The following is a 23,681-nucleotide window of genomic DNA, read 5'->3' on the forward strand; positions in this document are numbered from 1 at the left end:
ACAGCTATTTCAACAATGTGAAAGATGCCATGGTGTGTGGCTCCAGGGGGCAAACCCTGGATGGAAGGTGAAAGGTTAAAGGAAGGTCTTTCTGAAAAATAAAGATGTTTAACATCAGTAAGGGCTGCTTTGTAAGGTAGTGACTGGATGACTTCCTGCATTTAAAATTGACACATGCAGTCAGATCCCAGGATGAAGGGGTATGTTACAATATGAAAATTTGATTTTACATGAAAGGATGCTGATGCTTAAAATTCATCATGGTTTCTTTAAATAGCAGTGTGTCTTTGTGAATTTAAAGTAAGATTCACTTTGCAAATGTTCACCTCAGAGTTTCTCACTGACACATCTTTCCACCGTCATCACAGCCAATCGAGCCTCGACTCAGCAGCATATTGTGTTTGGAGTCTTTCATAACCGAAGGGGCTGATGTCTGTCCCAGTTTCCAGAGCAGTGTGTCTGTAACAAAACAAAACAAAACAAAACAACAACAAAAAAATGCTGCATGTGTCATATCAGCTCCCCTTCTCTTTAACAAGTGAGGTGGAAGGGGTGCAGAGAGGCCATGGGAGCCCATAGAAGCATCTCTTCCAACACAGGCCCTGTCCCAAGAGTGCTGTGTTCCAGCTAGTGCTGTAAAACTGCAGAAAATCTATCTCCACATTGGCTTTTTCTTTCTTTATGGACCTCCCTCTGTTGCACAGCGTGCTTCAAACCAGGGATCAGGACTCAGAAAGATTCTGAGGAAATTCAAAGTGGATTATGGAGGTTTGAATGGTTAATTCTCGCATGGTTCACTGCTTCGCAAAGTTAATGGGTTGGATGTCCTGCCACCTCTTGATGCACATTCCTTGTAAGCCTTTAAAAGGAGGGTTATGGTTAAGGGGCCCATTGGATAACACCTCTCTTCATTATGTGAGTTGTTGACAAATAAGAGAGTAAAGCAGAAATCTTCAGGTAAGTGGACTTTGTAATAATCTCTCCTGCAGAATTAAACACACTCACCCAGGCATAGGCAGGGCTCCCCTGACAAGCAAAGCAGAAGTGTTGTTCCCCAAGCGTAATGTACTCCCCAGAGAAGGAAGAAGAGAAAGCACCTGGGCAGTGCTTGTTTCTTCTTCCAAACGTAACACTTAGATAAGTCTGTGTGTGAGGAGTAGGGACAGGGTAGAATGGTCAGGAGTGTCACACTAATAGATATTCCTTCTCAAAGAAGGAGCTATTACAGGGGTGAAGAAGCTTTCTCCTCTAGACATAGGTCATCAAATCTAGAGAGAGCTCAACCAGAGTTCTGGCTGCAGTATGTCAAGATGATCTGTTCCCCAGAGCGTTTTGTTAAGGAGTGATAGGAAGAGTCAGGGATGTTGTATGGTGACCAGAGTTGGAGAATGACTGCCCTTGTTCTACGGATAGAGACAGATTGAGATATAATTCACATAATATTACATTCACCCTTTTAAAGTGTTCATAGCATACTAAATATACAGTGATTTTTCCAATAGTCTGAATATTTTTGTACCCATCACCACTATCTAGTTCCAGAACATTTCTGCCACCCCAAAAAAGGATCCCTCTCTCACGATTCCCTTTATCAGTAGTTCCCCATTCCTCACCTGTCCCTTCCCTCAGGGGCCGGGTCAGGATCAAGGCCACTACAATGTCCTTGTCCTTTCCCTCATGGTTTCAAGAAGGCTGCTATAGCTCCATCATGATATTCATTCTACAGTCAGGAAGAGAAAGGAAAGGCTATACGGGCAAAACCCTTGGCTGAGTCAGTCCTCTCAGTGAGCTTTCCTGAAATCCTCAAGCAGCAATCTGTCTCACATCTCAGGGCCACTCCTCTTTCAAGGAAGATGGGAAATACAGAAAGGCATGTTGCTGCCCCAAGTAAAATCAGAGTCTGTTAGAAAGGTAGAAGAGAAAGATGGATTTTGTGTTGGCAGCTGGCAGTGTCTGCCACAGATGTTCATATATTAAATAAATTTAACCGAATAATTATTACATTCTGTATTCTTTCCCAAGTAGGGACACAGAAGGACATATTACAGAGTCTTTGATCTCCATGGTTTCAACCTCAAAACATTAGATCAGAAACCAAGACAAGCTAAATTTCTGTTAAGTACACATTAAATCTTTCACACATGAAAGATTTATTTCAGTCTTATGGTTTTTTTTTCTTTTTGTCCATCTGTCACTGCCTAAAGTAATGGGCAACACTTCCATTTTTGACCCAGTTTGTGAAGCAATATGAACTTAGCCTAAAGTTACGTCTCTTACACTTAAATGGCAGTTCTTTAGTTCTAGCATTTTAGGATTTGTTCAACAAATATGTGTGTGCCCTTATCACTCACAGTTAAAAATACTACCAGCAGTGCACCTAGATGGCTCAGTTGGCTAAGGGTTTGACTTTGGCTCAGGTCATGATCTCACACCTCTTGGGTTTGAGCCCCCATCAGACTCTGTGCTGACAGCTCAGAGCCTGGAGCCTGCTTCAGATTCTGTGTCTCCCTCTTTCTCTGCCCCTCCCCACCTCCTGCACGTGCATGTGCACTCTCTCTCTCAAAAATAAATAAACATTAAGGAAATTAAAAAAAAAAATAGAAATATAAAAAAAAATCACCACCAGATCTTGCTCCAGTCTCCCATCTCAAATCCTCTAAGTTCTATAAGATGACCGATTTTCTTTCTTTTCCATTCTTGTGGTTGTATTCGTTTTTTTTTTTTTTTTTTTTTTTTTTTTTTGTCAACCTAGGCATTATCTAGTGGCTTCTCACTATCCTCTGTATCATATATACTACGTATGTATACAGGTAATGTTAACTTTAAAACTGTCAGTTTTTTTTACCAGCAAAAATGGATTTATTTGGGAATAAAAGAGAATTATAAGTCAGGACAAACAAGCTGGGTCACAACCTTAGATGAGCCTGGGCAACAAAGGAACACAGGATTTTTTAAAGGAGAAAACGGGTACGTTGGGAAAGCTGTTAAACGGAAAGTCCACTAGGGTAAACTGGGAGCTACAAATATGGTGCTTCTCATTGGCTGAGCTGTTGCCCTGGATGGGACAGAGGTGGTGCTGAGGAAATGTTTCTTTCTTGGGCTGGAGTAGTAAAGTAGTATCCACGTGCATGGTCCAGTACGTGTAAGGTCAAGTCTCTCTTTTCCTGTTGGGTCTGCAAATGACTACCAGTGGTAGGGCATGAGAGCTCCCCCTGCTGAAACCTCCTGAATCCATTTTAGTGAAATTTCCCATTACTAATTTTCACAGCACTATGTATTATCATTTAGGTAATGTTCTGCTAGAATCAACACAGAATTCTTGAAATTCTTTTCAACTCTGGAATGCAGTAAATTTATCATCACTTTGAAATAAAGTCTAATCAATATGCTGATATGTGTATTTGCAATATTAATAACAAATTATTACAGGAGAGTTAAATATTTCACTTAAGTATGTATCAGCTGGTTTGTCTTTCATTCATTTATTCAACAACTATGTGCCAAGTCCTGGTCTAGGTTCTGGGAACACAGTGGTGAACAAGACAGAATAGAACTTACAGTGAAGACAGGAAATTTTTAAAAAAGCAAATAAATGCATTGTAATGTCATATGTAATCAGTACTATGCCTATACAGGAAACATGGGGTGCATTGCTGTTTTAGGTGAATTGGTCAGGGGACGTATTTCTAAGGAGATGATACCTGTGCAGAGACTTGAATAATGAGAAGATCAGAGGAAAGAGCATTTTAGGCAGAGGGAATGATACACGCAAAGACTGTAAGGCAGGAATATGTTTGGCATGTTGAGGAGCACAAAGGAGGCAAATTCGGCTGAAATGGAGTGTGCCACGAGAGGAGTCCTAAAATAAGAGGTAGACAGACTCATCAGAGGGAGTCTGGAGGGCTGTGGCAACCAGGATACCTTTTATGTTGAGTGTAATGGGGAGTCAGTACAGGGTTTTAAGCTGGGGATGAAAGTGATTTGACTTTACTTAAGACAATCACCTTAGGTGTTTTATAGAGACTAGACTGTAGGACAGCAGAACTAGAAGCACAGAGGCTAGTTAAGGGGGCTGTTGAGAGATTACGATAATTTGGACTAGGACATGAAAACACCATTACCCATTTTTCTAGAAACAGTTGAATCAGAACTATTATTATTATTATTGTTGTTGTTGTTGTTGTTGTTGTTATTTTAGTGAGTCTTAAGTGACGTTTGGGGCTAGAAATAATTTGTAAAGGGAGTGCAATGACATGTTTTTGGATATTTAGTTAAGTGACAGTCTAAGGAGACCTGGGCCGCTCTGACACCAGGGGAGGTGTTTTTGCCTTTTCATTGTCTGTAGCTTCTTTCATGTAGTGCTGCTGACTTGTAAGATAGGTGAAGCAACATTGCTATGCAAGGTCATGATTTATTACCAACATGAACTTGAACAGCGTCCCTGGGAAATGCATCTGATCTGCAGGACCCTATGAGACTTTTCCCCTTTATGATGCAATTCTTGATCGGAAATAAAAATCCTTTTCAAACCTTTCCCAGGCCTTTCTTTGAGGTAGTGCCAACCATCGGTTCTAAACTTTAGTGGGCATGAGAATCACCTGGAGAGCATGTTAAAACCAGATTCTTGGATTCTACCTGCAGAGCTTCTGTTTCTGTAGGTCTGGGGAGGGGCCTGAGATTTGATTGTCTAAAAAACTCAGGTTCTGCTGGCGCTGCAGGGCATTGGAATACTCTTTGAATAGCAAAGAGCTGGGCCAGATGTTTTCCATTTCTGGTTACTTCAGTGGCCTGGCTTTCTTTTCATAATGCTGACATTGGGGGGGGGGGGGGCGGTGGTGCTCACTGAGAAGGACCTCAGGGGAATATCCTCAATACAGCCTGGACCAAAACCTTCAAGTCTTCTTGGTCAGCTTCTTTTGGGATCTGCTCATGCTTAGGATAAAACAACTGCACACTTTTCACCAGTGCTGCCTGTTTTCTCTCCTGTTTTGTCCCTCTCTTCTACATGGCCTGGTTTAGCTCAAGTTTCTCTTTGAAAGTTCTGCCAGTTCCTTTTATGTCTGCAAGCTACTCTCTTTCCCTCCCTCTATCTAACAAATTGCCTTTCTGATTCCCCTTCAGATCAATACTTGCCACTCATCATTTCTCCTCACTTTGTATGTATCTTTTAAACTATGTTTTATAGCCCTATAAAAATTCCATTTGTGATGTATCCTGTCTTTATTGCTTTACTATGCTTTTCCTTCATTTTCATTTGATACCACAATATGCTATTGTCAGGAAACAAGTGATGCCCCCTGTTATTATAAATCTGCTTACAAAATACATAAGATTATCTAAGCCATTGATCCCTTCTATCTCTTTTAAAGCAGGCTCAGTTGTTGTAGGTGGAAGCACTATCTTGTGGCCTCTTTGAATATTGGTTTGATCTATCGCTTATGATTTCCCAATGTATTAAAAAATATTTTTTTCAGTTGAGGTATAATTTAAATTCAGTAGCATTCACCCTTTTTAGCGTACAGTTGAATGAGTTTTGAAAAATGCATACAGATCTGTAACCCTCACCACAGATGAGATGCAGAGCAGTGCCTTCACCCCAGAAAGTTCCTTCTTGCCCCTTTACAGCACCCCTTCTTCCTTCAGCCCTTGGCAACAGGTCGTCAGTTTCCCATCCCCGTAGTTCTGCCTTTCCAGAATGTGGAATTAAAATGGAAACAGAAATGTTTTTATTACATTTTAACTTGAATTTAGTCCTTGCACTTAAAGAAGAAATTCTAAAAGCTGAGGATGTATAAATTTTATGCCAAATATACTCAACTGTCCTTGTTATCAGTAGTTTGTTTTGTTTACTTTTTTGAAATGAAATGAGTATGCAGTGTGGCATTTCATGATTCTTTGGTTTCAGAATATTACTATCTTTCTCCAAAAATAGTCTTCCTTTTTCATTTTTATTTTAAAAGAAAACGATTTTTAAAAATACTTTCTGAATATGTTCAGACGTAAAAGGTTTTGTTCATTTCATTTACTTACTATTTAATGGACTAGATAAAAATTAAGTCAGGAAATATATACCTTTTTTTAAAGGTAGACAAACTGACATTTCTTTTCATCTTTTTTTAATACAGGTGTTTGCTTCAGAATGGTAAGTCAGTAAGTCTGTTCACTATTTTTTTTTTTTTTTGCCATTTTCTCCCTACTGTTATTTCTATTCACAGACATAGAGCAGTTTTCTACTTAGTGCTAGACTACTGCTTATTTTCCATCCTTGACAGCAAATGAAGTATTTGTATTCCTTCCAAATTACTGCTTGAAGTTTTTGATTAAAGCTGTCTTTTAAAAGTAGTCTATTAAAAACATTTCAGCCTGCCTCGTTTTAGTTAATGTTTTGTATGAATTTCAAAAGTACTTCTACTGGGATAATCAAATTAAATGTTCTGGTTAGGTATATAGAATACAAAGTATGGGATCTTCCCCTTGTTCTGGATCCAAGAACCCCCTCCAGGCAAATGTCTGTATCTTGAATTGCAAAATGAAAAATGCTCATGTTGCATAAGGAAGTGGTTCTTGGTTTTTAGAAGTTAAGACCCCTTATTGCTTTACATTTTTTAATTTTGTTAGTATACTCTTTTCCTAAAAGTTAAATGTGCGTGTGTTTTTACCTACTATTTCAGCTGGCAGTCACTAGCTTATTACCTGTCTGTTCTTAACCTCTGAGGGTTCTAACATGTTCCCAACCAGTAAAGTCTCCTTGTTTTGAGATAGCCCCTCCCCCCACAGTTCAGATTCTGTCCCTTTTCATTATTATTTTCAGGACTGGCTCCAACATAAATTCTGGCTATGACCATCTTGGGTTGTATTGCTTCATTTAATTGGGGATGTAGAGTGTATAGATTCTTGGTCACTCTGACCTCCAAACAGAAGACCATGTTTTTAAAAATTTCCTGTAGATGAGATCTACAAGAATTTAGTATGATATAGTTAAAATAGTTCAAAATCAAAATGTTGCTAGGTTTTCATTTGCCAGTAGCATAACTGAATTTGGAACTGAGAAAAGGAATTTTTAAAAACTGTTAAGAATAATAGGAGGAATAAACTTATCTATAGACAATTAACAACGTGTGTGTGGCAAGTCCACAGCCAATGGAAGACATCAGAATCTTTTAATTGAATTCTTTGTATTGATCATAACTCCGTATTTTTCCTCAGTGATTGAAAATCTCAGAGTGATCATCTTTTGGAACCAGACAATGTAATTCACTGTTAGCAGGCATGGGGGCAATGCAACTGAATTTTATGGATCCCAAAACACATCACGGAAACTGTTTTCTGAAGTAATTCCCACTATCAGTTTATTGTTTTATAATGTGTTTGTCTTTACTGAAAGTGGAATTTACTAAAAAATACAACTTAAGTGAGGATTCCTGTGAACAGAGGTATGATTGTAGGTCAGCTACACAATTTTTGGCATAGACTATATTTTAGGAAAGAAAATTGTCAGTCAGTTTTTGATGTTGGATTTTGTTTCTCATATTTTCTCCTGAAACCAGTACACAGAAGATGAGGCTAGGAAAATAGGAGTGGTTGGCTGGGTGAAGAATACCAGCAAAGGGACTGTGACAGGCCAAGTGCAAGGCCCCGAAGAGAAAGTCAACTCCATGTAAGTAGCAAGACTAATAATGCACTTATGCAATTTATGAACTTTTTTTAATGCTTCATTGGACAGTAAGAACAATATTGATGGACCAAATTCAGTTTGTGGATATAACTCAACTCACATGTTTTTAGGCATACTAGCAAGGATGTCCTTAGATCTGGGAATGGAATTTGTACATGTAGGAATGGATTTCCCACTTGGGCAGGCCCTCAAAAAGAACAATAGTGTCACTCTCTAGTCTATTTGAATTGAGTTCTCTCTTCTAACCTGGGAGAAGCATCCTGGGCCCACATATCTCTTATCCAAAGTAGTTGTGAAGAAGCATAGTGCCTTTGGATGGTTCTTAAAGTTCTTAAAGTAGACTTCAAGGCAAAAAGGCTGCCCTCCCCTTTTTATTAAGTATATTATTTATGTAATTGTAATTTTATTTTTGCTGTCAATGAAAGTGTATTCTGTGAGCTATATGGTTATGATAATGAATCCTTGTATTCCAAAAGAGATCAGATTCAGTAACATAGAAAAAAGTGCCCTGTCACATTCAAAAGCCTTCTTTTTTTGTAAGTTCCACTGCTCTTTGTAGTCTTTTTTTTCCTAATAAAAAAGAGCTAACATTTATTGAGTATTTGCAATGTTAGACAATATGCTAAACACTTCACATAGGTTTTCTCGTTTAATCTACACAATGGATCTTATCATACCCAATTTAATTCATTTTATTGTTTGCAATTTATTTTTGTTCTCATTAATGTTTTTAGATTTCAAGGGTAATACTTTTTTGATTATTGTAATAAGTGAAGTAGTACGATGCTGAGAGATAAAAAAAAAAATTAAGCTAGTAATCTGCCCCGTTCCCCTCTGCTTCCCTCCCCTTGATGGCACCTGTGCCTGTGGCTTTGTGAATACTTTCTGAAGCTTTCTCTTTCACTTAAAACTATTTAAGCATTTATTTAGGGTTTGGTTGTTTTTACTGAAATAGAATACTTGGTGCATATTCTTCTGTAACTAGTTTTTTCATTTTATAGACATTCATCAATCAGTAAATATATAACCACTGACTCCTTATTTTTCCTAATTTCTTTATGCATAAGTACATACTTTGTGTAAAACTGTACCCCAACTTGGAAAGTGGGGTCTACAATTTTAGTTTCATAAAATTATTTTAACAGTTAATGAAAAACAATAATTATCAGTAGGATTGCCACACAAGCATACAAGAAAAAATTCTGAGACTTCTATTGTAAACAGTTCAATGGATGAGAAAGTGCCAAATGACTATGAGGTATTGAGAATGCAGGCTGCATGGAGGATTGACTCTCATGCCTATCATGTTATATCCTAATCCACGTTGTAGCCATTTTTGATTAATATCCTTAACATAAATATAATCATATCATACATGCTAGCCAATTTTTCTTTTCAACCCCTGCACACCCACTTTTCCTTCTCAGTTCTACAAGTAATCTATATTGGCAACTGGGTGGGTTTCCTCCCATGTTTGTCTCCATATTCACCTTCTCATATACATCTGATCCACTACTGGCTATTTACCCAAAGAAAATGAAAACACGAATTCAAAACGATATATATATACCCTTGTGTTTATTGCAGCATTATTTACAATAACCAAATTATGGAAACAGCCCCAGTGTCCATTGACAGATGAATGGATAAAGAGGGTGTGGTATATATATAATGGAATATCACTCAGCCATAAAAAAGAATGAAATCTTGCCATTTGCAACAACATGGATGGACCTAGAAAGTATAATGCTAGGCCAAATAAGTCAGAGAAAGACAAATACCATATGATTTCACTCATGTGTGGAATTTAAGAAACAAAACAAATGAACAAAGAAAAAAGAGACAAACCAAAAACCAGACTCTTAACTATAAAGAACAAACAGATGGTTACCAGAGGGGAGGCGGGTAAGGGGATGGGTGGAATAGGTGAAGGGGATTAAGATTACACTCATGATGAGCACTGAGTAATGTACAGAATCGATGAATCACTATATTGTACACCTAAGACTAATATAACACTGTATGTCAATTATACTGAAATTAAAAAACAAAACAAAACAGGGACACCTGGGTGGCTCGGTCCGTTAAGTGTAGGACTTCAGCTCAGGTCATTTCTCACAGTTTGTGAGTTCGAGCCCCACGTCAGGCTCTGTGCTGACAGCTTGGAGCCTGGAGCCTGTTTCAGATTTTGTGTCTCCCTTTCTCTCTGCCCCTCGCCCACTTGCGCTCTTTCTCTCAAAAATAAATAAACATTAAAAAAAATTAAAAAAAAAACCAAAGCAAAACAAAAATACATCCCAGAAAATCTGTCCAAGTCAGATGGTAGAGCTTCAATTCATTCTTTTCAATGGCTGCTTAATAATTGACAGTGTTAGTGCACCATTTTTTATTACCTTATTTCTGAAAATTCATTTTGTTTCTCTCTCTTTTTTTTTTCCAATAAGAGCAATGCTATAATAAACATTTTATTGGTGATTTTATTTTTGGGAGATAGATTCCCAGAAGTGCAGTTTGTTGGTTGACGTATCTGTGTACTATTAATTTTAAAAATATTTGTCAGACTGCTTTTCAAAACAGCTGTAAACAATTTACATTTTTTTCTCTTCATCCTGTGGGCAATTGGTATTATTGCTGTCTAATTTTTCTTTGATCTGATTGGGTGTAGAGTGATATGGTATTTTTTTCACTGTAATTTGCATTTCTCTAATTACTGGTTATTTTGAGCATCTTCATGCTTGTGGCTATGTGGGTTTGTTCTCATGAACTAACTCCCTTTCACATCCTTTACCCATTTGTCTGTGGGGCTGCTTGTCTCTTGCCAATGTTTAAGAGCTCTTTGTATATTGGTAATGATTATTAACTCATTATCTGTAATCTCTTTTGCAAGTATTTTCCCAATTCTATCTTTTGCCTATTCATTAGTTTTGTTTATTTATGATAGTTTTTTTTTTTTTTTTGTGACGCGAATTGTTTTTAATTTTTATAAACTCACATATAGTTATCTTTTCTTTCTGGTTAAGAAACAGATCATAATTGTTGTTCCCTAGGTTTCCTTCTACCTTTTTGATGCTTTATTTATTATGTTAAGCATTTATTCCATCTGGAATTTGTTTTTTATTTAGAATATGAGACTGGGGACTATTTTCTACCATGATGTAACAGCCAGTTGTGCCAGCACTATTTTTAAATAATCGCTCTTTCCCCATCAAATTGAACTACATTTTTATCATGTATTAAAATCATATGTAAACTGGATTCTGTTTCTGGATTCTGGGTTCTGTTCTCTTTCCTTAATAGATCTGTTTACCTATTCCTAGACTAATACTCCATATTGATTTAATTATACTGGCTTTATAGGTTATTTCCCTTCACTATTTTTTTTTATTCATTTATTTGCTTTCTTGGGCATTTATTTTCTCTCTAAACTTTAAGATACTTTTATCCATTTAATTGAAACTATAGTTTTTTTTTTTTTAAACTTCCCTGCTTGTCTTACAAATATGCTTTTTAAAATAAACTTTAGGGGTGCCTGGCTGACTCAGTCAGTAGAGCATGCAACTCTTGATCTCAGGGATGTGAGAACCCCACGCTGGGTGTAGAGATTACTTAAAAATAAAATCTTAAAAACGCCCCAACTTTATCTTTTAGAAGTTTTAGATTTACAGAAAAATTGTGAAGATACTACCAAGAGTTTCCATGTACTTCTCACCCACTTTCCCCCATTAAAATTTTATATTAGTACGATACTTATGTTACAACTAATGAACCAGTAGTGATGTATTAGTATTAACTGAAGTTCATAGTTTATTCAGATTTTTTTAGCTTTTACCTAATGTTCCTTTTCTCTTTAGGAGTCCATATTTTACTTGCTTTTTAATTCCACACTTTTATGACATTAAGAGAACTGTTATTAAATTTTCCCATCTAAGAATATGCATGTCTTTTCATTTTCTCAGATTTTTAAATTTATCCTTCGGTATGGTTTTATGGCTATCATCATTAAGATTTTGTGCTTTCCTTGCTGACTTTATTCCTAAGTCTTTGTGTTAGTTTGGGCTACTGTAGCAAAGTCCTGTAGACTGGGTGGTTTATAAGCAAGAGAACTTTATTTCTCACAGTTCTGAAGGCTGGAAGTCTGAGATTAGAGTGCCAGCATTGTCGAATTCTGGTGAGAGCCCCGGCTGGGTTGTAGATTACCAACTTCTCATTCTGTCCTCATACAGCAGAAAGAGAGCCAGTCAGCTTTCTGGTCTCTTGTTATAAGGGCACCAATCCCATTCATGAGGTGTCTGCCCTCATCCTCATGATCTAACTATCTCCCCAAAGCCCCACCTCCAAATACCATCACATTGGGGATTAGGCATCAACATGTGAATTTGGGTGGGTGGGGGGGGGGACACATTCATTCCATAACAATATTTTATTGCCCTTTTCATGACTGTGTATAGAATATTTTTCCCATTTCTGTTTCCCATGCTATAATAGGGAAAGCCTAAGGACTTTTGTGTATTTATCTTACATCAGAGTTACCTTATCAAATATTCTCATTAATTCTACTAAGTTTTTTTGGGGGGAGGGTTAAACTATAGTTATTGGGTTTTTTAAGTACACAAGTGTGTAATTAGCAAAAAATAATATATTTTTTTTTTCATTTCGTTTGCCAGACCCATCAAGACAATGTTGAATAATAGCAATAGTGGGCATCCCTGTCTGATTGTATTTGAAATGGTTTTGTTTCACCAAGTAGAATAGTTTGCTGTTGATTTTCATTAAATGTACTTTATCACATTGAATTTCACTTTGCATTCCTTGAATTAAGCTCTGATTGGTCACAGAGTGTTATTCTTTTGAATCATAGCTGAATATTACTTGTTAATATTTTATTTAGAATTTTTGCATCTATATTTATAAGAGGGATTATGGTTTCTTTTAAAAAATTTTTCTTTATTATGTTTCAGTGTTAAAATTTTGTTGGCTTCATAAAATGTATTAGGAAATTTTCCATTTTTTCCTTCATTCTGGAATAACTTGAATAATATTGGAATTTCTGTTATTAAGTTAGCTGAAACAAGTTATGAAATCACTTGGTCCTTGTACCTTCTCAATGGTGGGCTACCAATTGTTTTTGTTTTTGGTTGTTTTTCTTTCTGTTATTGTTATTATTATTTTTTTTAATTTTAGAGATAGCATGCACCATTAGGGTAGAGGGGCAGAGGGAGAGAGAAAGAGAGATAATCCCAAGCAAACTCCACACTCAATGTGAGCCTGACTTTGGGCTCTATACCATGATCCTAGGATGGTGACCTGAGCTGAAATCGAGTCAGTTGCTCAAGAGACTGAGCCACCCAGGCGTCCCCCCAATCTAGGGTATTGTAATTGGTTGTTTGAATTTTCCACTTTTCCCAGATTCGTTTATGTTTTCCTAAGAAATTATCCAGGTTTTCTAGGTTTTCAAATTGCTTGTCATGGATTTTATACTTTAAAAATCTCTTTTGTATTTGCAGTTATATGTTCTTTGAAATTTTCCTAATCTTAAATTTTTTTTTTTTCAACGTTTATTTATTTTTGGGACAGAGAGAGACAGAGCATGAACGGGGGAGGGGCAGAGAGAGAGGGAGACACAGAATTGGAAACAGGCTCCAGGCTCCGAGCCATCAGCCCAGAGCCCGACGCGGGGCTCGAACTCACGGACGGCGAGATCGTGACCTGGCTGAAGTCGGACGCTTAACCGACTGCGCCACCCAGGCGCCCCGCTCTTTATTTCTTTGTTGATCTTTCTTTAGGTCTTCATCATGAATTGTAGTTCCCTTTAGGTTTAGTCTTTTTCTTTTTTCTTTTTTAATAAGATATTTTTTGAAAAGTTTGTTTATTTATTTTAAGAGAGAGAGTGTGTGAGTGGGGAAGGGGCAGAGAGAATGAGAGAGAGAATCCCAAGCAGGTTTCATGCTGTCAGGCTGGAGCCTGAAGTAGGGTTTAAACTCACAAAACTGGGAGATCATGACCTGAGCCGAAATCAAGAGTTAGATGCTTAACCAAATGAGCCACCCAGGTGCCCCTAATTTTAATCTTTTTAAGTCAGTAATGAAGATGATTAAGCATTTGCCCTTAAATACAGCTTTTGTTTGTTACATAGGTTGGGTAAAAAGTGTTCTTTTCATTGCTTTCTGGATAGTCTATAAGTTCATTTTTGGTTCCTCTTCAAATAATAACAAATGACATTCTGGGTATGTGTTTTTTTAAAATATCCAGTGTCCTTCTCTATCTTTAATAATGTTTTTTGCCTTAAAGTTACTTTATCTGGTATTAACAGAGATATGTACACTTTATTTATATATATGTTTGCATAGAGTATCTTTTTTCATTATTTTAATTTCAATGTTTCTTTCTCATTGTGTGCTTTTGTTTGTTTTTATTGAAGTAGTTGATGGACAATGTTATATTAGTTTCAAGTGTATTTCAATATATTTTATATGTGTATCTCATGTTTTTAAATTAGTATATTTATCCATTTAAGTTTAATGGAATCATTCATGTTTAGAATTAAATGTGTATCTTACTGTATTTTCCCCCTTGTCTTATTAGTTCTGTTTTCCTTTTCTTCTTTCTAGCCTTTATTTAAATTGATTATTTTTTATTATTCCACTTTTTTTGTCTGTTAGAAGTTGTATATTCTTTTGTTTCTTTTATTAGTTCCTAGAGATACAACATACAACCATAACTGCTCAAAATTTGATATTAATTTATCTCTTTACTCTTTTCCTAATAATGCAACATCTCTAGCATTTAACTTGCTATTTATTTAAGTTCATTTAACTCACTATTTATTTAGATGCTAATTTTTTTAATGTTTATTTATTTTGAGAGAGATAGAGAGGGAGAGACACAGTACGAGCAGGGGAGGGCAGAGAGAGGAGGGAGTCACAGAATCCGGAGGCTCCACGCTTTGAGCTGTCAGCACAGAGCCCCATGTGGGGCTCCAGCCCACCAGCCGTGAGATTATGACCTGAGCTGAAGTCAGACCATCAACCGACTGAGCCACCCAGGCACCCCTAGATGCTAATTTTAATGACCTATTTTAAAACTCATAAGAAATTATTTTTTAAAAGTCAGTATTTTGGGGGGTATTCTATATATTTGCCATTTGTTTTGTTATTTTTTTCCTTCCTAATTCTCTGAGCTTCTGTGTAGGAATATTTCCATTCTGCCAAAAAATGTTCTTTAGTATTTTCCTTCATTTGGGCAGCTGGTGATGTGTTACTTCAGTTTTGGTTTGTCCCTACGTGTTTTTATTTTACCTTCATTTTTGAAAAATATCTTTGTTTCATGTAGAACTCTGACATAGCAGTTATTTTTTCCAGTACCCTGTGGATAACATTACAGTGTCTAACATGCATTGTTTTGTTGTGAAATTGGCTGTCAGTTTTACACCTTGCTTCTTGAAAATAATTTTGCTGCTTTTAAAATGGCAATGATAGTAAAATTGCCAGTTTACAGTTTGTGATAATAAATATAACATTAAGCCTGTGAGTTGGTTTAGGTGATTTTCTCCCATAATACTTAGTTCTCTGGATATGCATGCAGTAGAGGCATGAAGTGGGGTTCATCCAGGGCTTGGTTGTTGCCAGCTATAAGGAGCAGAAGTGAGAGAGCAGGGTTTGAGGGCATTTACAAAGAGTGTGAATAGAAGGATGAATCCCGAACCTAAGTTCAGACAAAATGAGAAATGAGCTGGGAGGAAATTGATGGGCAGTGAGAAACGGTTGTCTTATTTAATTGTGGGTGTAAGGAATTGTAACAGCTTGCAGGAGCCGTGTTTTGTTGCACAACTCAGTCCTGGAATCAGCAGAGTCAGTGCAGAAAGGAAGAGACGGAAGGGGGATGTGAGACATCTGCGGTGTTTCCGGCCCCGCTGTGAGTGAAGTTCTAGTGTAGAGAGGCTCTTGCACTGACTTTTTTTTTCTGTGTCCAGTGGTTCTTTAACCAGATTTCATCTGACTGTTGCTCAGTGGAACTTCCTTCAGCTGTCTGAGAAATTATTGAAATTCGGCACGTTTTTGTACTGTCCTTTTTAAATTGCTTTTTATTACGGGATTTTCTTTTTTTTTTTTTTTTCTTTTTTTTTTTTTTCAACGTTTATTTATTTTTGGGACAGAGAGAGACAGAGCATGAACGGGGGAGGGGCAGAGAGAGAGGGAGACACAGAATCGGAAACAGGCTCCAGGCTCCGAGCCATCAGCCCAGAGCCTGACGCGGGGCTCGAACTCACGGACCGCGAGATCGTGACCTGGCTGAAGTCGGACGCTTAACCGACTGCGCCACCCAGGCGCCCCATTACGGGATTTTCAAGCAGATCCATGGATAGAGACAGTGGGACAATGAGCATCATGTGTCTGTTACCTGGTTTCAATAACAATTTATGGCATTCTTATTTCACATATTCCTCCCACTTTTCTTTTACTTTTCTCATTGTTAAGAGTATTAAAGCGAATTTCCTACATCATATTTTATGCACCTGTAAGTTAGGTTGAGCAATATGAAACTACCAATGTTTGACAAAATTTTGAGCCACAAAATAGCAGTTCCACATTGTTGAAAGAGTTTTCTCTAAGTCTTTCTCTAAGTCTCTAAGACTTTTACTATTTTTCTCTAACAGAAACTCTATATACCCATCAATATATTTTTCTAAACTCTACAGCAGATCTATCTCCAAATGTCAGAGTGAAAAGTCTGTTACACTTTCCCTGAGGCTTGTCTTCTCCCCAGTCTGGGTCTGTGTCTGCTGGACAGCTGTCATTCTCATGCTTCCCTTTGTCCCTTTCCTGTGGAGTGGGTTCCTGTTTTCTCAATCATATTTTTATCTTCCTGGACTTACTCCTTTGTTTGTTGAAGCCTAATTCTCCACTAGCTTCACAAGGAAAGATACGAGAGACGCAAAAAGTTTGAACCCTTAACCGCCTTCATTTACACTCATACTTGTTGGATTGTTCGAGTTTTAAAATCCCAAGCCCCCAGATCATCACCCACCCAGAATTTTGAAGGCATAACTCCGTGACTTCTTGTGAGACTGCCCAGAGATTTGATGTCTTTCTCATACCCGGGATTGGAAAATATATCTGTTTATTTTCCTCCGAAAATGTTTTAGATATTCAGTGTATCCTTCTTTTTCTGTGTTTCAGTCCTCTGCCAGAGCGCATGTTTTAATTTCATTTGAAATGCTGGGCTCTGGGAGGAGGAGAATTTCTGTGTCTTTGAAGATTTCTTTCCCGCTCTCTTTTTGGTTGTCCTCTTCTGAAACTTGCTTATGGACATGATTCTTTGATTTTTCTTTTTTCTTCTCTTTTCTTCTCTTTTCTTCTCTTTTCTTCTCTTTTCTTTTCTTCTCTTTTCTTTTCTTCTCTTCTCTTTTCTTTTCTTTTCTTTTCTTTTCTTTTCTTTTCTTCTCTTTTCTTCTCTTTTCTTCTCTTTTCTTTCTCTGTGCTAGCTTCCAAACTTTACTATCTGGAAACTGTCTCAATTTTGTCTTCCAACTTTCCGATTAATTTTGTTGTGTCTGCTTCATAGAGTCTTGTCCTTGTTTTCTTCAGATTTCCCTGATGGTATTGTGTGTGCCTTTTTTCATTTTGTTTCCTTCTGCTTTTTGCACTGTTTTTCTTTCTTCTTCTTTTATTCATAAATATGAACAGACAGCCAAGAATAAACAGACTTAAAAAAAATTTTTTTTAATGTTAATTTATTTTTGAGAGGGAGACAGAATGCGAGCAGAGGAGGGGCAGAGGAGGGGCAGAATCTGAAGCAGGCTCCAGGCTCTGTCAGCACAGAGCCCAGTGCAGGGTTCGAACCCATGAACTGCGAGGTCATGACCTGAGCCGAAGTTGGACACTTAATCAACTGAGCCACCAAGCACCCCAAGAATAAACAGACTTTTAAGGAAATTTTCCATAAATTCTGAGGGAGAGATGATGTTTTTGTTGGGAAACCTCCCAAATGTTAAATCTGTAGCTCCTGTCTTTCCTTCCTGGTGCCTCCAGATCCCAAGTCTTCTGTGGAGTCATGAGGTAAGCTGACTAGCTTCTCCTTGTTTTTGGTTCTGCAGGCACTTAGGCCGAAGCATCTTTGGTTTTTCTGTGTAGTTACTTATCCTCCATCCGCTTTCCTTCTAATTTGTTGAAACCTCTTGCTCAGGTTATAGTTCTGTATCAGCTGGAACTATTTTTAGCTGCAAGTTAATAGAAAAACAGAACTTACAAAGGATAAAACAAATGGGTTCATTTTTCTTGGTAACAAGAAGTCTGGAGGTAGATGGTTACTGGCCTTGGTTCAGTAGCTTGGTAGTATCAGGGTCAATGTTTCTGAGATTTGCTCAGCCTTTCCTTTGTGGTCAGAAAAAGGGAAAGTGCAGCTGTACAGAATATCCATAATTAAGACATGAAGAAGGCAAGAAGGGATAATGTTTGTGTTGCTTTCCCCAAACTTGCCCAAGCTTACATCTGTGGGTATTTCACTGGCTTGTATAGGGTCATATAAATATTCCTTGCTACAAAGAAGACTGGGAAATTGGTTTGGCATATTGATTCCCTGAACAAAATTGGTGTTCTCTTGGCCAGAAAGAAGGGGAGGATAATGGGTAGTGGGTAGGCAATGAATGATGTCTGCTACATTTTTTGTATTTTGATTCTATTATTTTATTTTATTTTTAAAATGTTTTATTTATTTTTGAGAGAGAGAGAGAGAAACAGAACATCTGAAGCAGGCTCTGCACTGACAGCACAGAACCTGATGCGGGGCTTGAACTCACGAACCGCGAGATCATGACCCAAGCCGAAGTCAGATGCTTAACTGACTAAGCCACCAAGGTGACCCGATGCTATCATTTTAATGGGGTTTCATGTAAAAGGACATGAGCTTGCCATGTTTAATTGTACAGTGAAGCTTACGTGAGAAAATCCACAGAAAGCACTTAGCATAGAGCCTGGCCCAGAATAAAGAACAAATAAACGTTTGCTCTCATTAGGTGACCCATAGGACTCCATCTCTGCACGTGGGGTTCTAGTGGCAGTTGGACTGGCCAGGTGGAAATGCCACTAGGCTCTTGGATATATGGGTCATCCCTGCAGAGAAACTGGGCTAGAGAAATAAATTTGGTGGTTGTCCCTCTGTGGATAGTGTTTGAAGTTATATACATGGATGGGATTACCAGGGAGAGCTTTCTTGATGATAGATAAACAGGAAGCATGCAGTAGAGAATGTAAATCAAGCTTCACCAACATTATAAATTGGAATGCCATTACAAATAAAAATAGATGGTAGAGAGTGAATTCATTCCTCTAGCATGTACTGTGTGCAGTGTTGGTTAAAGTACTGAATTATCAAAAAGTTAAACCACGGTAAAGAGAAATTACAGAAATAGGTGGCAAGGTCAGACTACATGTGGTATATTTATGGTTAAATAAATATTGCCTTATTTTCTTCTGGTTGTTAAAAAACTTTATTTATTTAAGAGTGCTATGACATAAGAAAATCGGAATTAAATTGTCTTTTAAAAACATGAGTGTGCTTTCATCCGAAGTTATTGAAATGTGGAATTCAACAGGCAACATCATTTAGAGGTGGCTTGGCTACGATTGTAGCAGCTCTTTGGAAAGGTGCCAGGAGATCCCAGAACATGCTGCAGATGTGTGTATTTTCTTCCCCTTCTGTGTTTCATTTGGTCAGAAAGAATGACTGATGGCTTTCTTTTGCAAATTGCACTATGTGATTCCAATTGTGATGGTAAGATTCGCCAACATTTTTTGATACATAGAAACCATTTGAGTATTGTTTTATTTTTATTTTAAAGTTTATTTATTTATTTTGAGAAAGAGCAATGAAAAGTCAGAGAGGGAGAGAGAGAATCCCAAGCAGGCTCTACACACTGTCAGCATAGAGCCCAACTTGGGGCTCCATCTCATAAACTGTGAGATCATGACCTGAGCTGAAATCAAGGCTCAGACGCTTAATGAACTGAGCTACCCAGTTGTCCCTAAGTCTATTGTTTCATTTCATTAAAGCTACTTTTCCCATTGGTAACCATTTAAAATTAATGTATAGAGTTATAATTCTGAGCACAAACTTATATTTCCTAAGTTTACTTATTTATTTTGAGAGAGAATGCATGAGTGGGAAAGGGACAGAGAGAGAATCCCAAGCAGGCTTCGTGCTGTCATTGCACAGCTGGGCATAAACTTTTGACTAAATCTGTACAAAATATATTTTTCTTAAAAACTAAATGGAAATTCTGGGGGAAAAAAGCCCTCAAAACACAAAAAACTAAAAACATTTGCATGTGGACACAGCCAAATTCTAAAATTAAAATTACATCTTGATTGCTATATATTTTTAAAACCATATGTCATGTATGTGTAGTTTGTACTTGAAAGCATCACTGATGGGCTGGAGAATGTACTCAAGAGAGTGATCAAATGGTTACGTGGTCTGGAAAACTATATCACAATATAGGTAATGCTTGAAGGCATTGAAGGTATTTAAACTGGAGAAAAGAATACTTGAGGAAATCATGATAGTTTACCTCAAGTATTTGAAAGGCTGATACATGGGAAAAGATAAGTCTTTTATGTTGTTCTAGAAAGTGATAATTTTGGTTATAGTAATGGGTGAATTTGTTTATTTCAATTCACTTTGACGAAGAATTTTCCTGTAAAGGTATCTAATGTATCTAATGGAATTTTGTCAATAACTAGGAGTGGTCTACATCAGGGATTGGCATACCATGGCTTTCAGGCCAGATCTGGCCTATTGCCTGTTTTGTAAATAAAGATTTATTGGATCACAGCCCATTCATTCATGTTTTGTCTTCTGTTGCTTCTGTGTTACATTGGCAGAGTTAGCAACTGTAACAGAGACTGGATGACCACAAAGCCTCAAATATTTACTCTCTGTCCCTTTATAGAAAGAGTACCAACTGATGGTGTAGATATCAGACAAGTCAAGGGTGTGGTAGAAGATCTAACTCATTGGATGGTAAGTCAGTGTAGGTGACCTCATAGGTCCTGTCCAACTGAGATTCTATGGTTCTATGCAGAGTTGACAATATACATGTATTTAAAATGTGTCCATATATTAAGAGTTAGAAGTAGAATAGAGGCATGTTCATCAATATAGTCATGTTTATCTCTTCCACAGATATTTAGCATTTGTGTGAAATAGGAATTTTAACAACATTCTGCTTTAACTATGAAATGCCATTGTTTTGAATTTCTAGTTGTTACAGCAGTGGATTGGAATGAAGCAATGGATTTTGTAAACAGGTAGTGTCAGATTAAAAGTTATTTAAAATTAAAATTTTTTTTCACCTGTTATTTATTTTTTGCGAGACAGAGAGACAGACCGTGAGCAGGGGAGGGGCAGAGAGGGAGGGAGACACAGAAACCGAAGCAGGCTCCAGGCTCTGAGTGTCAGCGCAGAGCCTGACCTGGGGCTTGAACCCACAAACTGTGAGATCATGACCTGAGCCGAAGTCGGACACTTAACGGACTGAGCCACCCAGGCGCCCCAAAGTTATTTAAAATTAAAAAAAAAAACTAACTGTTCTCAGGCAGACCATTAGTGGCATGAATTTCTATGCAACCAGAATTACCAGTTTTTCCTTTTTCATCTGAGAATCTCAAGGCACTTAACTAATATTTTTTATGCCTTATCATCAAAGTTTTTTCTACAAATACATGGGATTATTAAGAAAGTTTCTTTGGTTCTGTGTGAGTATAGGTGTGGGTGTGTTTTCCATTGCATGTTCTATTGCAATACAGAAGACTTGGACATTTTCTAAGAGACAGAAATTCATTGAGGAGCTGTAATTTTGGGAAAAAAATTTTAATGTGACCTGACTGATATAAATCATTCCAGTGGAAAATTAAAAACATAACAAAATATCTACAGGGGAGCTGGAGTTCTCACATCAGGTTTTAGACCCCAAATACCAAGTCATTTATTTTCCTTTGGAATATAGCATCTGTATAAAAACTACTTAAATCCCTGGTTTTTGCTTTAAAGTTTACATTTTAGATATGTGAATTTAGTAAGATAATAATATTTAAGAAACGTATAATGCAGCAGTAATGAACTTTTAAAAAATTAATAGATTTTATTTTATTTTTTTTTAATTTTTTTTAACGTTTTATTTATTTTTGAGACAGTGAGAGACAGAGCATGAACGGGGGAGGGTCAGAGAGAGAGGGAGACACAGAATCTGAAACAGGCTCCAGATTCTGAGCAGTAAGCACAGAGCCCGACGCGGGGCTCCAACTCACGGACAGTGAGATCGTGACCTGAGCTGAAGTCGGACGCTTAACCGACTGAGCCACCCAGGCGCCCCAATAGATTTTATTTTTAAGAGAAGTTTTAGGTTTACAGAAAAATTGTGTCAGAAAGTAGAGTTCCCATATATCCCCTCACCTCTGCCCCCACCCCACCCCCATTTGCCTCTATATTATGAACATCTTACATTAGTGTAGCACATTTGTTACAATTGGTGAGCCAATATTGATACACTATTATGAACTAAAGCCTGTAGTTTACACTGGAGTTCATTCTTTGTGTTGTAGGTTTTGTGGGATTTGACAAATGTAGAATGACACATGTCCACCATTCTGGTATCATACACAATATGTCTACTGCCCTAAAAATCCTGTGTTCCAACCTGTTTATTCCTCCCTCCCACTCTCCTAACCCCTGCCAATCAGTCATGTTTTCACTGCGTCCATAGTTTTTCCACAATGGCATATAGCTGGAATTACATAGTATTCAGCCTTTTCAGATGGGCTTCTTTCATTTGGAAATATGCTTTCAAGATTCCTCTGTGTCTTTTCATGGCTTGAGAGTTCCTCCCTTTCTCCCTCCTTTTGGTGTGTGTGTGTGTGGGGGGGGCAGGTGGGGGTGTGTGTGGTGGGTTGGAATTTATTTCAAAATACAGATTTTAGATGATAATTGTATAGTTTAAATTTTAAAGTACAGAAATGTTGAGTTTTTAAAGCTTTTTTTTAAGACTTTGCTTTTTTAGAGCAGTTTTAGGTTTATGATAAAATTGAGAGGAAGGCATAAGAATTTCCTGTGTATGCCCTCCCTGACACATGCGTTACTTCCCCCGTTATCAGTATCACTCACCAGAATGTTTGTTGTTTTTTTTTAAATCAAGGATGGACCTGCGTTGACACATTGTAATCACACAAGGTCCACCATTGACCTTAGGGTTCACTCTTGGTGTTATACATTTTATGCGTTTGGCTCATTTCTTTTTACTGATGAATTGTATTCCACTGTATGGATGTACCACAGTAAGTTTATCCATTCAGTTATTGAAAGACATCTTGGTTGCTTCCAAGTTTTGGCAGTCATGAGATTAATTACTTTTTAAAATATAAATAAAATAAAATAAAATATACTTTTAAAGTATTTATTTTTACATATTTTAAAGTTAACTTAGATAAGAAAATGTGAGCATAAAATATTTTTTAAAAAGATATCTCAATTTTTCAACAGCTTGAAACCTATTTCAGTCTACCCACTACAAAATAAAAGTGTTATTTTTTTTAATTTGCAGAAGGTTTACAAGTGTTCCAAAAATTCAAATGATATGGAATTATATGGGCTAAAAGATGTAGGCCTTGCCTGTCTTTCTAATATCCTAGTCTTACACATTTTTTCTTATGTGTGTAAAAACATGTGTATATGTTAAAAATACATACGGTATAATCCTGTTATTGTAAAACCCACAACTATATATGCCCATATGGTTACATTTATCTCTTTATCATTAGCAAAGATGGGATCATGATCATGGTATATGTATTGTTCTGCAACTTTTAAACATTTCACAGTATTGTGTATTGTGGATATCTTTTTTTTTTTTTAACTGAAGTGTAGGTGACATACAATGTTACATTGGTTTCAGGTGTACATCATAGTGATTTGACAAGTCTATACTTATGCTGTGCTCACCACAAGTGTAGCTACC

At 37.1% G+C, this 23,681-nt stretch overlaps 1 protein-coding gene across 3 annotated transcripts in view; it reads left to right on the forward strand.

Moving 5' to 3' along the window:
• ACYP2 (acylphosphatase 2) overlaps positions 1–23,681 on the forward strand; it is a 187,306-nt gene that overhangs the window by 27,308 nt on the left and 136,317 nt on the right. For 2 of the 3 annotated variants that reach the window (XM_019827199.3, XM_006930104.5), the window contains exons 2-3: positions 6,126–6,142; positions 7,548–7,657. In XM_019827199.3, the coding sequence (XP_019682758.1) occupies positions 6,140–6,142; positions 7,548–7,657 (113 nt within the window). In that variant the 5' untranslated portion in view covers positions 6,126–6,139. Of the gene's footprint in view, positions 1–6,125; positions 6,143–7,547; positions 7,658–17,674; positions 17,731–18,393; positions 20,504–23,681 lie in introns of those variants that run through there. The other variant, XM_045054216.1, reaches the window with a different exon arrangement.

This window comes from Felis catus, chromosome A3, assembly GCF_018350175.1.
Source record: "Felis catus isolate Fca126 chromosome A3, F.catus_Fca126_mat1.0, whole genome shotgun sequence".
In the NCBI taxonomy this organism is placed as follows: domain Eukaryota; kingdom Metazoa; phylum Chordata; class Mammalia; order Carnivora; family Felidae; genus Felis; species Felis catus.